Source organism: Cervus elaphus, chromosome 29 (genome assembly GCF_910594005.1).
Source record: "Cervus elaphus chromosome 29, mCerEla1.1, whole genome shotgun sequence".
In the NCBI taxonomy this organism is placed as follows: Eukaryota; Metazoa; Chordata; class Mammalia; order Artiodactyla; family Cervidae; genus Cervus; species Cervus elaphus.
In genome coordinates, this window is record NC_057843.1 from 56,967,447 (window position 1) to 56,981,096 (window position 13,650).

General features: G+C 39.6%; 1 protein-coding gene across 3 annotated transcripts in view; it reads left to right on the plus strand.

Moving 5' to 3' along the window:
• Positions 1-13,650, plus strand: part of LOC122686276 (phospholipid-transporting ATPase FetA-like) — a 100,996-nt gene that overhangs the window by 45,140 nt on the left and 42,206 nt on the right. For all 3 annotated transcript variants that reach the window (XM_043891454.1, XM_043891455.1, XM_043891456.1), the window contains exons 4-11: positions 24-137; positions 961-1,059; positions 2,655-2,716; positions 5,712-5,784; positions 6,141-6,211; positions 7,181-7,263; positions 8,000-8,158; positions 9,123-9,211. In XM_043891454.1, the coding sequence (XP_043747389.1) occupies positions 24-137; positions 961-1,059; positions 2,655-2,716; positions 5,712-5,784; positions 6,141-6,211; positions 7,181-7,263; positions 8,000-8,158; positions 9,123-9,211 (750 nt within the window). The remainder of the gene's footprint in view (positions 1-23; positions 138-960; positions 1,060-2,654; positions 2,717-5,711; positions 5,785-6,140; positions 6,212-7,180; positions 7,264-7,999; positions 8,159-9,122; positions 9,212-13,650) is intronic.

Below are 13,650 nucleotides of genomic sequence, written 5' to 3' on the forward strand. Positions count from 1 at the left end.
TGCTTGTGTTCTTTTATTAACAGGATAATAGCGTCAAAACTGCAAAATATAGTGTCTTAAACTTCTTGCCTATGAACCTGTTTGAACAGTTCCAGAGACTTGCAAATGCATATTTCCTCTTTTTGCTTCTTCTACAGGTATTACCTTTTAGGGCCTTTTCCACAGAATATTTTATCAGCTTCTCTGGGGTCAGCTTATGTAATCAGTCCTTCTCCTTAAACTGAGAGATGTCTTCTCTCTTTAGACAAGAGGAGAATGAATGGCTGGAGTCTCAGGCCAGTCTCCTAGAATAGCTGTGGTCAGGCTTAGCCAGGGTGAAACAAGCCTCTCCAAGAGGAAGGAGACAAGGTCGCCGAGTCCCAAGTAAGGGGTGCTCCCTCACCGTGGCTGCATGACCGCAGTTCAGCTTAACCGTGGAAGGCCACAGACTTGATTCTGCACCCCCGCCTCAGCTGCAGCCCCGTTCCTCCTCCTTATCCCAGCCTCCCCGGCAGAAAGTTAACACGTGGGAGCACCAAGGGAGGAGAATGGTTTGGAACATCAGCGCGGGGCACGGAAGCAGAGCAGAGTAGGCCCAGGTTGGGAGAGAGAGACAGGCCATCTCGTTTCTCCCGGTGCTGAAGGGGTGTAGGCGCTATGTGGTTCTCCCACGTCCACACTTCATGCCCTACCCCCAGCACCTTCGTTATCAGAAGAGAAATGGCTCTTTGCCATCAAGACAAAGATATTAGAGTTCAGGACAGTACCTGGCAATTTATCATCTCCTCTTCTTTCATCTTTAGGAGGTGTTTGCTTATATTGGGGTGGCTATTTGGAGGTTGTAACAGTGGAAAGCAACTAGGATTTTTGAACTTGTTATGAATCTAGGGGGGTGAAAATGGTGGTGGAGTGGGGATTGGGAGGAAATACATTGTCCTTTAAGCTTTCTGACCCATGTTTCTCTCCCCTTCCCTCTCCCAGTTGATTCCCCAGATCTCCTCCTTGGCATGGTACACGACTGTGGTCCCCCTGATGGTGGTGCTCTCCATAACAGCAGTGAAAGATGCCATCGATGATGTGGTGAAGTGGCTTCCAGGGCCTCTCTTCCCTCACTGTACCTAGTCAGGCTGGGGAGGGAGGGAGCATGAAGGACTCCCCAGAACTGCCTAATACTAGAAGGAAGCACTGAAGGGAAAGAGGTATTTCCTTTCCCTATGTCCTTATCTGTGCCAGAGGCATAGGAGAATCCTGTAAGCCCAAGATTGGTGAGCCATCCATGGCCAGAAAGGGGTCACGCAAGGCCTTTCTCTGTCTTCCTCCTGCCGCCTTTTCCAGGTTTCCTTCCATCGCCTTCGTAACCCACCTCTGCCTTCACTTAGCTCTCTCTGGGTTCGCTCTTACCCTTCTTTCTGAATTCACCCTTCTCACATTTCTATGTTCCTCTGCTCTCCTTCCTGTCCCCCTTGCTTTCTCCGGTCTTTATCTCCCCTTTCTACATTCCCGTTCTCCTCTCCGACTCTCCGTATTTCCCCCTCCAGCTTTCGGTTCTGTCAGGCGCACACAGCTAGGAACCCTCTGGGTTTAGCGAGCATCGTGACTCAGCAGAGGCTGGCTCCTTCCCCGGCCTTGGTGGGAGAAGCTGGCTCTCAGGAGTGCGTGCAGCGTGGCTTCCTGCGTGCTCCGTTACAGCAGGGCCCGGTGGGAGGGCGAACTTACAGAACCGTGCCTGCCAGTGGGATTTGGGAAGCCCATCGTGTTGACCTGTTTGGAGCTTCCCTAAGAGAGTCCTTCTGATTTTTATATCAAAGTTTAAGAGCAGAGTGTTTCTCCAGCTCTTTAACTCTGTGACTCTTTAAACCCAGAATTTACATATATAGTGGTTTAAATTTCAGACACAACTCAGATGTGCAAAAATATAACTTCATTTTCCATAACTAAACTCAACGTAACTCATAACCACCACCTCACCATCTCAGCCCTTTTTTAATGAGAGCCGAAAGCTAATCTTGCCAATTCAGGATAACCCACGCAGTTCCTTCTGGGTTAGAACGCAGTCTCTTTAGGAGAAATATTCTGACCAATTCAGGATTCTTTCTGCCCTCTTCCCAGGGAGTAATCTCAACTGAAAGGAAAGGGACTCATGTGAGTCTTAGCATCAGGACATACCCTTATTTGTCACCCTCTTATTTGGTCTTTGAATAGACCTCTATTCCTCTTTCTTCGTTGCATCCATGGTAGAAGCTTCTTATGCTGACTCTGGTTGAGGGTAGGGGTATTGATATACTTGTGAATACATAACTTCCCTCCACCTACCAAGGTGTAGGCCCATGATTTTGCATTCTCTCCTCTGTGGCTTTCAACATAAGTTATTTGTTCTCATCACCCCAGGCTTTGGCTCTTGATATTAAAACAAAGAGTTTGTCTCTTTCTTCTCGCTTGATTCTTTTTCTGACCTCCTTTCCCAACTTCTCAGAGACAACCAGCTTCTTGGTCTGGTTTTAATGGTGGAAGAACTTGGAATTGGCCAGGGGTTGGGGGGGAAGGTGGTGAAGAAGTGAGGGTAAGGGAGAATTACAAAGAAGAGGAACTACATTGAATAATAGTTCAAAATATTAATCTTCTAAATGCAGTTCGCTCTATGTCTATTTCCTGAACATTTTCTTGTATGATTTTAGAAAAGGCACAAAAATGATAATCAAGTCAACAATCGTTCTGTTCTGGTGCTGATGAACGGCAGGTGAGTGCTTCTTGGGAAGCCAGTTTAGATTGGACCAGCTCTGTGGGAGCACTGACCTTGCTAAAACTTGATGTGTTTGGAAAGGTGATTCAAGACAGTGAAAAGAGCCTCAGGCTGGACATAGGAAGAGTTCTTTTCTAGTATGCCCTGAACCTGCCTCTCTGGGCCTCATATTTCTTACCTATAAAGTGAAAATAATATTCTTTACCTTAGAGGATGCTTACAAAAATGAAAACAAAAATATTAAAGAAATTAATAAAATATGACATGATATTAGTATGCAAGTGGTTACTACCAGTACGGCGGTCAGCATGGAGATGTCTGTCTTTAGAACATCAGTGGATTCTACATGACTTATTGACCATTCTACTATAGCCTTTGGTTAGGACATCTTTTTGTTAACAATCTAAAGAAAATATTGGTGTTGACCTCATTGCTGTAGTGTTTGATCTTATCTATCTAAAGTATGGGTAAATGCTTATTTTTTTTGTGGGGTCCTGCAAAATTGGAGCAATTTACCTTTGGCAGGGATAGAGGGAGACCGGCATAATTATATAAAGCAAAATATGAAGATTACCATAAGAGGTACAAAAATTATAATAGGAATTAATGAAAAATAGGCAATCATAGCTGGCTAAAGAAATCAAGGAGGACTTTCTTGAAGAGATGATGTTTGTGCTCAAAAGACGGGGAAGAATTCAACAAATAGATTATATGAAAGGTGACCAATGTTTGCAGAAGCATGATCACAAACAAGTACAGATCTGAGGGAATTCAAGATTGAGGTCCAATCCTTTCTCATGGTGACCTTACACAATACCCAGTAGCTATAGTTTTATATATATATATTTATATTAAAAAAAATTTTTTTAATTGAAGTACAGTTGATGTTCAACATTATATGTCACAGTATACAATGTAGTGAGTCACAATGTTTAAAGGTTATGCTTCCTTTATAGTTATTATAAAGCGTGGTCTATATTACTCGTGTTGTACAATATATCCTTGTAGCTTATTCTATATGTAATGGTTTGTACCTCTTCATCCCCTCCTCATATCTTGCCCCTCCCCCTTCTCTGACTCCATTGGTAACCACTAGTTTGTTCTCTATATGTGTGAGTCTGTTTCTTTTTTGTTATATTCACTAGTTTGCTGTATTTTTTAGATTCCACATATAAGTGATATCATACAGTATTTGTCTTTATATATCTGACTAATTTCACTTAGCATAATATCCTCCAAGTCCGTCCATGTTGTTGCAAATGGAAAATTTTCATTATTTTTTATGGGTGAATAGTATTTCAAGAGACCCCGGTTCAAGTCCTGGGTCGGGAAGATCCCCTGGAGAAGTGATAGGCTACCCGCTCCAGTATTCTTGGGCTTCTCTGGTGGCTCAGACGGTGAAGAATCTGCCTGCAATGCAGGCGACCTGGCTTCAGTCCTTGAGTTTGAAAGATCCCCTGGAGGAGGGCATGGCAACCCACTTTAGTATTCCTGCCTGGAGAATCCCCATGGACGGAGGAGCCTGGCATGCTGCAGTCTTTGGGGTCAACAAAGAGTTGGACTCATCTTGAGTGACTAAGCACACACATATCAAGAGCTATAGTTTTAGTCATAGAATTCTATTATGGGAGGTTCTTGGGTATCTGATTCTGTTACTTATTGTGTTTGCTGATTCTTACTCTTGATGGATTATTTCCTCAAGTGTTTTGATCTGTTGAAGCCTCTCATAAGATATCACTAAAAAAGTTAGTTGTGATTAAAAAAAAATTTATAAAAAAGAAAGTTATAGAAATAAAGAGAAAAGATAAAACTGAGTGTATAAGAAATTTGTAAAGCTAGGAATTACTGAATGAATTTAGTCAAATGAACTTCTCAAGGAGCTTGAGCACTTGGGTTTTATGAAACTATTACAGAAGAATTTGTCATAGAGGGGTTTTAGAGTAGGAGTTCACAAGCAGGGCCCTAACGGTTAGACTTTGTAAGCAGGGAATGTCTGGTTTATTTAACACTTGAGATGAATTGTCTATATTCCAGAAAGTGGCATCCTTTTTGTAGAGTACATGTGTTTAAACAGAGTTATTAATACGTTTGAAAAATTTTGTTTTTTGAGTTGTGATTTCTGTCATTGTAGTAATTGTAGTAATTCTGGATACAAGCACATCTTTAGTTAAAAACCACATATTTTAGCTATCAAGAGGAATGAGCCACACCTTCTGTAAGTGTTCTCTCAGATTTATTATTAAATGAAAAACTCAAAGTACAGAAAATTATGTATCTAGTATGTCATTTTTAAATGTGTATCTTGTATGTGATTATAGGGATTGACATTTTCTCAAAAGAAATGCAAAAAATTGCTCTAAGTGACAAAACTGTAATCTGGGGAGAGAGGAGACTTTACTTTTTGTTTTTCTTTTTTTTTAATTATTTGAACTGTATTTTTACCATATGCATATATTGCTTTTACTTAAAGAAAAATTATGTGCCTGTATATCTACATATACCGTTACAGTTTTAGAAAACTCTTATAGCCTGATCAAGAGAAATGGGCCCCATTCTTTTTTTTTTTTTCATTTATTTTTATTAGTTGGAGGCTAATTACTTTACAATAGTGTAGTGATTTTTGCCGTACATTGACATGAATCAGCCATGGATTTACATGTGTTCCCCATCCCAATCCCCCTTCCCACCTCCCTCTCCATCCCATCCCTCTGGGTCTTCCCAGTGCACCAGCCCTGAGCACTTGTCTCAATACAGTATACTAACACATATATATGGAATTTAAAAAGATGGTAACAATAACCCTATATGCAAAACAGAAAAAGGGCCCCATTCTTGATGCTGCTTGGGCAAGGAGTATCCCAAAGCAGTTTGGTCCTCCTCTGAGCTTTGAGTTCATCTCAGCTTTCCCCCCTCCCCCCTTGATTGTCAAAACAGGACTGTAGGGAAATTCTCAGAGCTGGCATGCAGGCATTCAAGGCTCACTTTCTTGCAGGATAGTGACAGACAAATGGATGAATGTCCAAGTGGGAGATATAATTAAACTAGAAAACAATCAGATTGTCACGGTAAGTACCTCTTTGGGCTGTGGCTTTTTCTCTTTGGGCTTGAGTAGGAACCTTTCTAGCACTTCTGTGACTGCCCCTTTTGGTGATCTTCACCTGCTTCACTGTGCATCTAGAGATCACCAGCTCCTGTGGTAAGAAGTTTGTTCTTGTCCACTTCTCACCACAACCCCAGGTAAAGTATGACTGGCTTTGAGAAAGGAGGTGTGTGGTACCAGTGATGGGTCTCGAGACAAAGAAAGTAAACCCGATCTCTATAAAATTCTTAGGATGAATAGCTGTTCCTGAGGTAATTGCTTTTGTCACACTGTAATTTTAAAGTCTGCCTTCCTTATCTTCTCTGCCTTTCCTGACCACAGGCTGATATACTGTTACTCTCAAGCAGCGAGCCCTACAGTTTGACATATATAGAAACTGCAGAACTGGATGGGTGAGTGTTCCTTTCTCATAGTCCATTAAGACGGTTAAGCCAGCTTAGAGTGGTTTCACACTGAGGGGGAGCATGATGCAGAGAATGAAGTGCTAAACGCTAGAAATATCCAGATAAGATGGGAGGCCTCAAGTCTAAGGCTGAGCTCTTGACAGATAATTGAGCATCCAACTGGGTGCAGAATCTGGGCAAATATTCTCCATCTTCAAATTAGAAACATTCAGTCTGACTATATTCAATAACGCTGAGTGGTAGGAAAGAGGTTAACCAGACTATGAAATTTCAGAATATAGTTCCAAAGTTTCTTGGGGTGGGAGAATGAATACTGAGATAATTATGTGCTGATAGACCATGTTCTGGAAAGGATTTAAGGTAGCAATTCATTAATGTGCAAAAGCTAAGATCTTTGGAAGACAGAGGGCATCTTCAGAGAGCTTGGCCTGTAGAGTTTTATGTTAATCTGCATCCTTACAACTCTTCCTCTTAGTGCCCACAAACTTTTTGAAATGTGGCTTCTTTTTTACTTCTGTCTCTGTGCATTTCTGTATCAAATAATGGTTAGCTGGGATCCGTTCATGGGTCCTATAAACATTTGTGAGATGGAGGAGTACATTTACTTGGAAGTTTTCACAGGTTCTTTCCAGGACCTTACTCTTGAAGGGAGTAGGTAGCACCTCCAGGTTGTTTTGTGATGTTTCTTCAGCTTTTCTAGAGCATCTGACCAGCAAGATCTCATAGGTTGGTTAAAGTAGTTGATATGTGTTTCAGGGAGAGAGGGGAGCAAGTGGGCTAATATTTAGCTTCCTTGTAGAACCATTCTGCCTCAATACTGTCCTGGAGAGAGGATGACAGTAGGAATGACTCGAACAAGTCAAGTCTGAAAGCCAAGCTCTGTTGGCAGCAACTGTTTCCTAAAGTAGGAGAAGTTGGACCTGTGCTGCTGTTACATATGTGCATTCTTTACTCTAGTGAAACCAACTTGAAAGTGAAGCAGGCCATCTCCGTTACCAGTGAGATGGAAGATAATCTGAAGCTTCTGTCTGCTTTTGATGGTGAGTTTTGAAATAGATTTGCCAACCCAAGTTTTTATCAGTGGAGGTGTGGTTAAAGTGTGGTACAGCCATATAGTGAATTCTATATAACTCATAAAAAGCAGTATGCAAGTTGATATTTACTTATATGGAAAAATATTCACAACATATAAGTGTAAAAAGGTTATAATACACTATGCATAGTATAATGTAACATAAATTTGTCTTTGGAAATAAATATATGTTTATGAGTATATATATAGAAAAAATCTTGGAAGGATATTCTAAAGGTTAACAGCACTTATTTCTAGGCAATGAGTGAATTTTACTTTCTCTTTTTAATGTTGTATATATATTTACAAAGGGCATATTTTAGTTTACTAATCATGAAAAAATGAACTTATTTCCATTTTGAAAAAAATACTAGGTTTGCTTTAAGTAGTTTCTGAATTTATTCAGATTTAGCTCATTTGATCTGGAAGTACTAATGGTAATAAGTTATCATGTGGGTTGTTCTGTTTCTGGATAACCCATGTCACAGAATTACTCTTCTCTAATGCCCAGAACCCTTTGTCTGCCTTTCTAAAGGGAGCTGCTGAGAAATGGGCAGTGGCTGAGGAATGATAGGAAAAAAAGATGTGTGTATATTTTGAAAGAGGCTTGTTCTTTCCTCTTTTCTATTAAGCTTCCTCTTTCCTGTTAGGAAAGAATTAAGATTACAGAGTCAGGACTCTTATTCCTTTTTTTTTTTCCCCAGGAGAAGTGAGGTGTGAGTCTCCCAATAATAAGCTGGACAGATTCACAGGAATACTCATGTATAAGGGAAAAAACTACATCCTGAATCATGACAGACTGATTCTCCGAGGCTGTGTCATCAGGAATACAGATTGGTGTTATGGCTTGGTGATTTTTACTGGTGCGTCTCTCTGGAGTCACAGACCCCCAGCCTGCTGGATTCCGTTCATGGCCACATTGTGGATACTTAGTTTCCATGATGTAGATATGATGCTCAGATATATACCAGAACACTATGGCTTTGAGGAAGGGAGGCAGGGAGATGGATAGATGGATGGAGGAATTAAGAAAAAACTTCTTTATTAGGGAAAAAAAAATGACTTTTTTTCGAAATACTGAGCTGCCAGCATATCAGCCCTGCCTTTGATAGTAGAAGGCTTTGTGTTCCAAGGCCACAGAACATTCATGAGTCTTTCTAACCACATCTGGACACAAGACAAGGTATACACATAGAAGTATACATAGAATTAGCATTTGAAAGGAGAACAGTGTGAAACAGGAGGGTATATATGTGGATTACTCGCATGAGGAGAGAATAAACATGGTCCTCATTATGGAGAAGATAAAATACAGTGTGAAGAGTTCATGCCAGAGAAAAGGCACATATGGCTCCTGAGCAGTGACCCATCCTGAGATGGCATTTAGAACCATAATCCCTTATACTTAGTCAGGGATTTTCTGGAGTGCTCTACAATATTGTAAAGTAATTAGCCTCCAACTAATAAAAATAAATGAAAAAAAAAAGAAGACCCTTTTTCTAAGCTAAATAAACCAGATGGTGATGAGAAAGAAGCTTGAGGCCCCTATTCTAACTTATCGATGAAAAACTAGACTGTCTAAGGTGCTGCCAAGAGAGGGAGGTGTCAGCGTTGATGCAGCTTGAAGAAGTAATTGGAATTATCCTAAGAAATAAATTTTCCATTCTTTGAGTTTGGGGCACCAACCACGAGCCTTTCTCCAAGGCTTTATCCTTTAGCATTGGAAAGAAGTTTGATAAAGTGATCATAAAGGTGTATTTCAACCCAATTTCAGTCCTCGAGAATATTTAGTGATTCTAAGAGATGATGTCTCCCTGTTTAATTTAGGACCAGACACCAAAGTAATGCAGAACAGTGGGAAGTCCACCTTTAAACGGACACACATAGACCACCTCATGAATGTCCTTGTGCTCTGGGTAAGTTAAAGACCTTTTTTCTGTATTTTTACAAATAGGCCTTCTTTTCCTTCTCCATCAGTAGCTGGTATTTTCAAGTCAGAATTTACTTGTCTGAAAGTCTCAAACAGTTTTAGGACCCCACACACTTATATTTGGACCAGATAAGAAGAAAACTCGTTGATCCTTTTTTTCTTTTTCTTCATAGCCAGTTTTACTCATAACCACTTCAATAAAATCTTACTTAGATTAATAAGATCACCTTACTTAAACCAGTGATTTTCAAACTCTATTTCCTTAGAGAATGCTCAGGTCTGCTGCAGGGGGAGTAGAGAAGATCAAGAGTTTTGTTCTGGCCTCTTCATTCTGAAGTTCCTGCTTTAAAACGAGCAGCCTCACATTTATCTGTTCTGTAAAATTTCAGTTAGAGAATAGAGGATTCTAATGCTAAGAAATGAAATTTGAAAAGCACTCAGTACATACTGCTTATATGTGAAATCTTAAAAAGAGTACAGATGAACTTATTTACAAAATAGAAATAGTCACAGATGTAGAAAACAAATTTATGATTACTAGGGGGTAAGGGGAGAGAGATAATTTGGGAGATTGGGATTAATACATACACACTACTATATATAAGATAGGTAACTAACAAGGACCTACTATATAGCACAGGGAACTCTACTGCATACTCTGTAATGACCTCATGAGAAAAGAATCTATAAGAGTGGATATATGTATAAATGATTCACTTTGCTGTATGCCTGAAACAACACAGCATTGTAAATCAGCTATACTACAATAAAAATTTTTTTAAAAGCACTCAGTAGATGATAATCAGCTTTGAGAATAAAAGTTTAAATTGAAGATTAATTAGTTAATTTCCATGCTTATCATATGTGTGTATGCATGCTCAGTCATGTCCAACTCTTTGTGACCCCACAGACTGTAGCCCACCAGGCTCATCTGTGCAAGGGATTTCCCAGGCAAGAATATTGGAGTGGATTCCCATGCCCTCCTCCAGGGGATCTTCCCAACCCAGGGATTGAACTGGTGTCTCTTGCATCTCCTGCATTGGCAGACAGATTCTTTACCACTAGCGCCACTGGGATTTTAGAAAATTAGGAAGGTTCATTCAGCTTTGAGACCAGAGATTAGTATTCACCATCCTTTTCTTTCCACTACTGTCTGCATAGCTTTCAGCAGTTGAAACAAAGTGATATTTCCTGGTTTATTAATGAAGAAGGTAATCATAGTTGAGAATTCAGAAAGGCAACAGAGGTAAATATGCCTTTGACAATATCAGAGAGTGTATCATTAGGGAATAAGCTAGGTAATTTAGCCTAGGGTTGTCTTCAAAACAAGATATCTCCCATATGCCTAAGAAAGCTGAACTACCTGGTTACCTATCTGAAAGGTAGTGATAATACTTGACACCTGTAGAGGAATTTTAACTTTTTAGAATATTTTCACATTCACTTACAGAAGCTTCACAACATCTATGAACAATAAGTCAAGAAATATTTTTCCCACTGACAAATATGCAAGATAGGTCATAGTAAAGATAAATAACATAAAGTCCCACAGAAAAATAATGTCAGAGCCTCATTATCAAGTCATATTTTTTTGTTATAATTGATTTAGTGTTATGTTCATTACTGCTATACAACAAAGTAATTCAGCTATGCATATACATACTTCCTTTTTAAATATTCTTTTCCATTATGGTTTATCATAGGATATTGACTCTAATTTTCTATGCTGTTCAGTAGGACCTTGTTGTTTATCCATTCTGTATATTAAAGCTTACATCTGCTAACCCCAACCTCCCACTCCATCCTTCCCCCTCGGCAGCCACCAGTCTGTTCTGTATGTCCGTGATTCTATTTCTGTTTCATAAATAGGTTCATTTGTGCCATATTTTAGATTCCACATATAAGTGAAATCATATGATATTTGTCTTTCTCTTTTTGACTTACTTCACTTAGTATTAATATGCAGCTAGAAAATCTCTAGCTGCATCCATGTTGCTGGAAATGGCATTATTTTGTTCTTTTTTATGGCTGAGTAGTATTCTATTATATATATGTACCACATCTTTATCCATTCATCTGTCAGTGAACATTTACTTTGTTTTCATGTCGTGTCTATTATGAATAGAGCTGCTATGAACCTAGGGGTGCATGTATCTTTTTGAATTACAGTGTTGTCTGAGTGTATGACCAGAAGTGGGATTGCTAGATCATATGGTAATTCTACTTTTAGTTTTTCTGAGGACTCTCTATGCTATTTTCCACAGTGGCTGTACCAATACACATTCCCACCAACAGTGTAAGAGAATTCCCTTTCCTGCATACCCTTTCCAGCATTTGTTATTTGTAGACTTCTTGATGATGACCATTCTGACCAGTTAAAGTGGTATTTCATTATAGTTTTGCTTTGCATTTCTCTAGTAATTCGTGATGTTGAACATTTTTTCTTGTGTCTATTAATCACTTATGTACCTTTTTTGGATTTTATATAGGTCTGCTGCCCATTTTTGGATAGGGTTGTTTGTTTTTTGTTGTTCATTTGTTTATGCTGTTTGTATATTTTGGAAAGAAAGCCTTTTTCACTTGCATCATTTGCAAACATTTTCTCCCATTCTGTAGGTAGTCGTTTCATTTTGTTTATGGTTTCCTTGGCTGTGCAAAAGCTTGTAAGTTTGATTAGTCCCATTTTCATTTCATTTTTGAAAAAAGTCCCGTTTTTTTTTTCCATTTTTGTTTATATTTCTATTACCTTGGGAGACTGACCTAAGAAAACATCAGTACAACTTATGTCAGAGAATGTTTTGCCTATGTTCTCTTCTAGGAGTTTTATGATGATGTCTTTTGTTTAAGTCTTTAAGCCATTTTGAGTTTATTTTTGTGTATGGTGAGGTGAAGTCATTTTTATTGAGAATCTAATATGTGCTGGGTATTATAAGGACCATAGGACTTATAAGTCCTGGGTCCAGCTCTCAAGTATATACATTCACTTTGGGGAGACAGAGCGTCAATATGTGCCAGATGCTTTACATACATAATTTTATTCAATAATCACACCTATCCATCTAGGCATAACTTTTCAGAGTCAATTCTCTTTCTGCTATGCTTGCTATCTCCCTGTGGAGATAAAATTAAAACATGTGACAAGTCTATTTAACATGGAAATCTGACCACATGTGAAGAAATTATAAAATTTTAAAAAAGATCCTAAGAGCTTTCAGAGAGAAATAAAAGGTCATAAACAAGAATCAGAATGGCATCGGCCTTCTCAACAGCAACAGCAGAAGGTAAATGTTGTTGCCTTCGAAAGTCTGCCAGAAAAATATTTGCGTCTTCTAATTCTAAATCCATTGAAGCTGTCAATAAAATGCAAGTATAAAGAAATTTCAGTATGTGCAAAGACTCAAAAAAAATTTACTCCTTACGTATCTTCTTTTAGGAAGTTTCTGAAGTATATTCAAGTAAGAGAAGAGAATAAACCAAGAAAGATTTGGAAGCCAGGAAACATGCAAACACTGAAAGGAAGTCCTAGGATAGTAGCTGAATAGCAGGCCTAGAGCAGATTAAAGCAGAGGTATCTGGGTTTCCGAGGTGGTACTAGTGGTGAAGAACCTGCCAGCCAGTGCAGGAGACTTAAGAGATGAGGGTTCCATCCCTGGAGAAGGACATGGCAACCGTCTCCAGTATTCTTGCCTGGTGAGTCCCCATGGACAGAGGACCCTGGCAGGCTACAGTTCATAGGATTGCAAAGAGTTGGACATGAAGTGACTTAGCATGCACGCCCGCATGGAGAGATCTGCAATGGGAGTCTTCAAAGAGAGAATGTAGTTCTCTATTCAAATTCCTACAAGGTGGATTCAGCAGAGAAGTGGTGTAGATGCCCAGAGCAACTACACTAGCCAAGTAGCTGCTATGAGTTCCTACATTTATGAGCTCTTTCATGCAATCTTTCCTTCAGAAAATAGGGAATATTATCTTGGGTGCCATGCCCACTCTTGGACATCTAGTTTAAGAAGGATGTTCAGACTTCCTGTTCGAGCCCAGTACAATGACTGTGAGAAAGTACAGATAGAAAATAAATTCCCTGACAGAGGATGAAGAACCGTCAGCAGGCCCAAGAAGCTGATGGGCTTTGGGAAGGCAGAAAGTAGCTAGACTGTACTGATAGGTAAGCCAGAATATGGAAGCTTTGGTAGCAATGCGTTCCTCTTCAGCAGAAATGCATCCCTCAAGAGTAGTTCCAAGCTTGAGTGAGCAGGAGTGGAGAGCAGCAGTAAGACACGTGGGTGTAATAGTCAGGAAGCTAATTTCAAAACTGCCCGCAAAACAGCTTGGACAACCACTGGCCCTCTGTGCCATGCTACCACCCCTATAGGCACCCATATAGCAAGAACAAATGTATGTGGCTTCCAGTCTCAAACAAGAGAACTG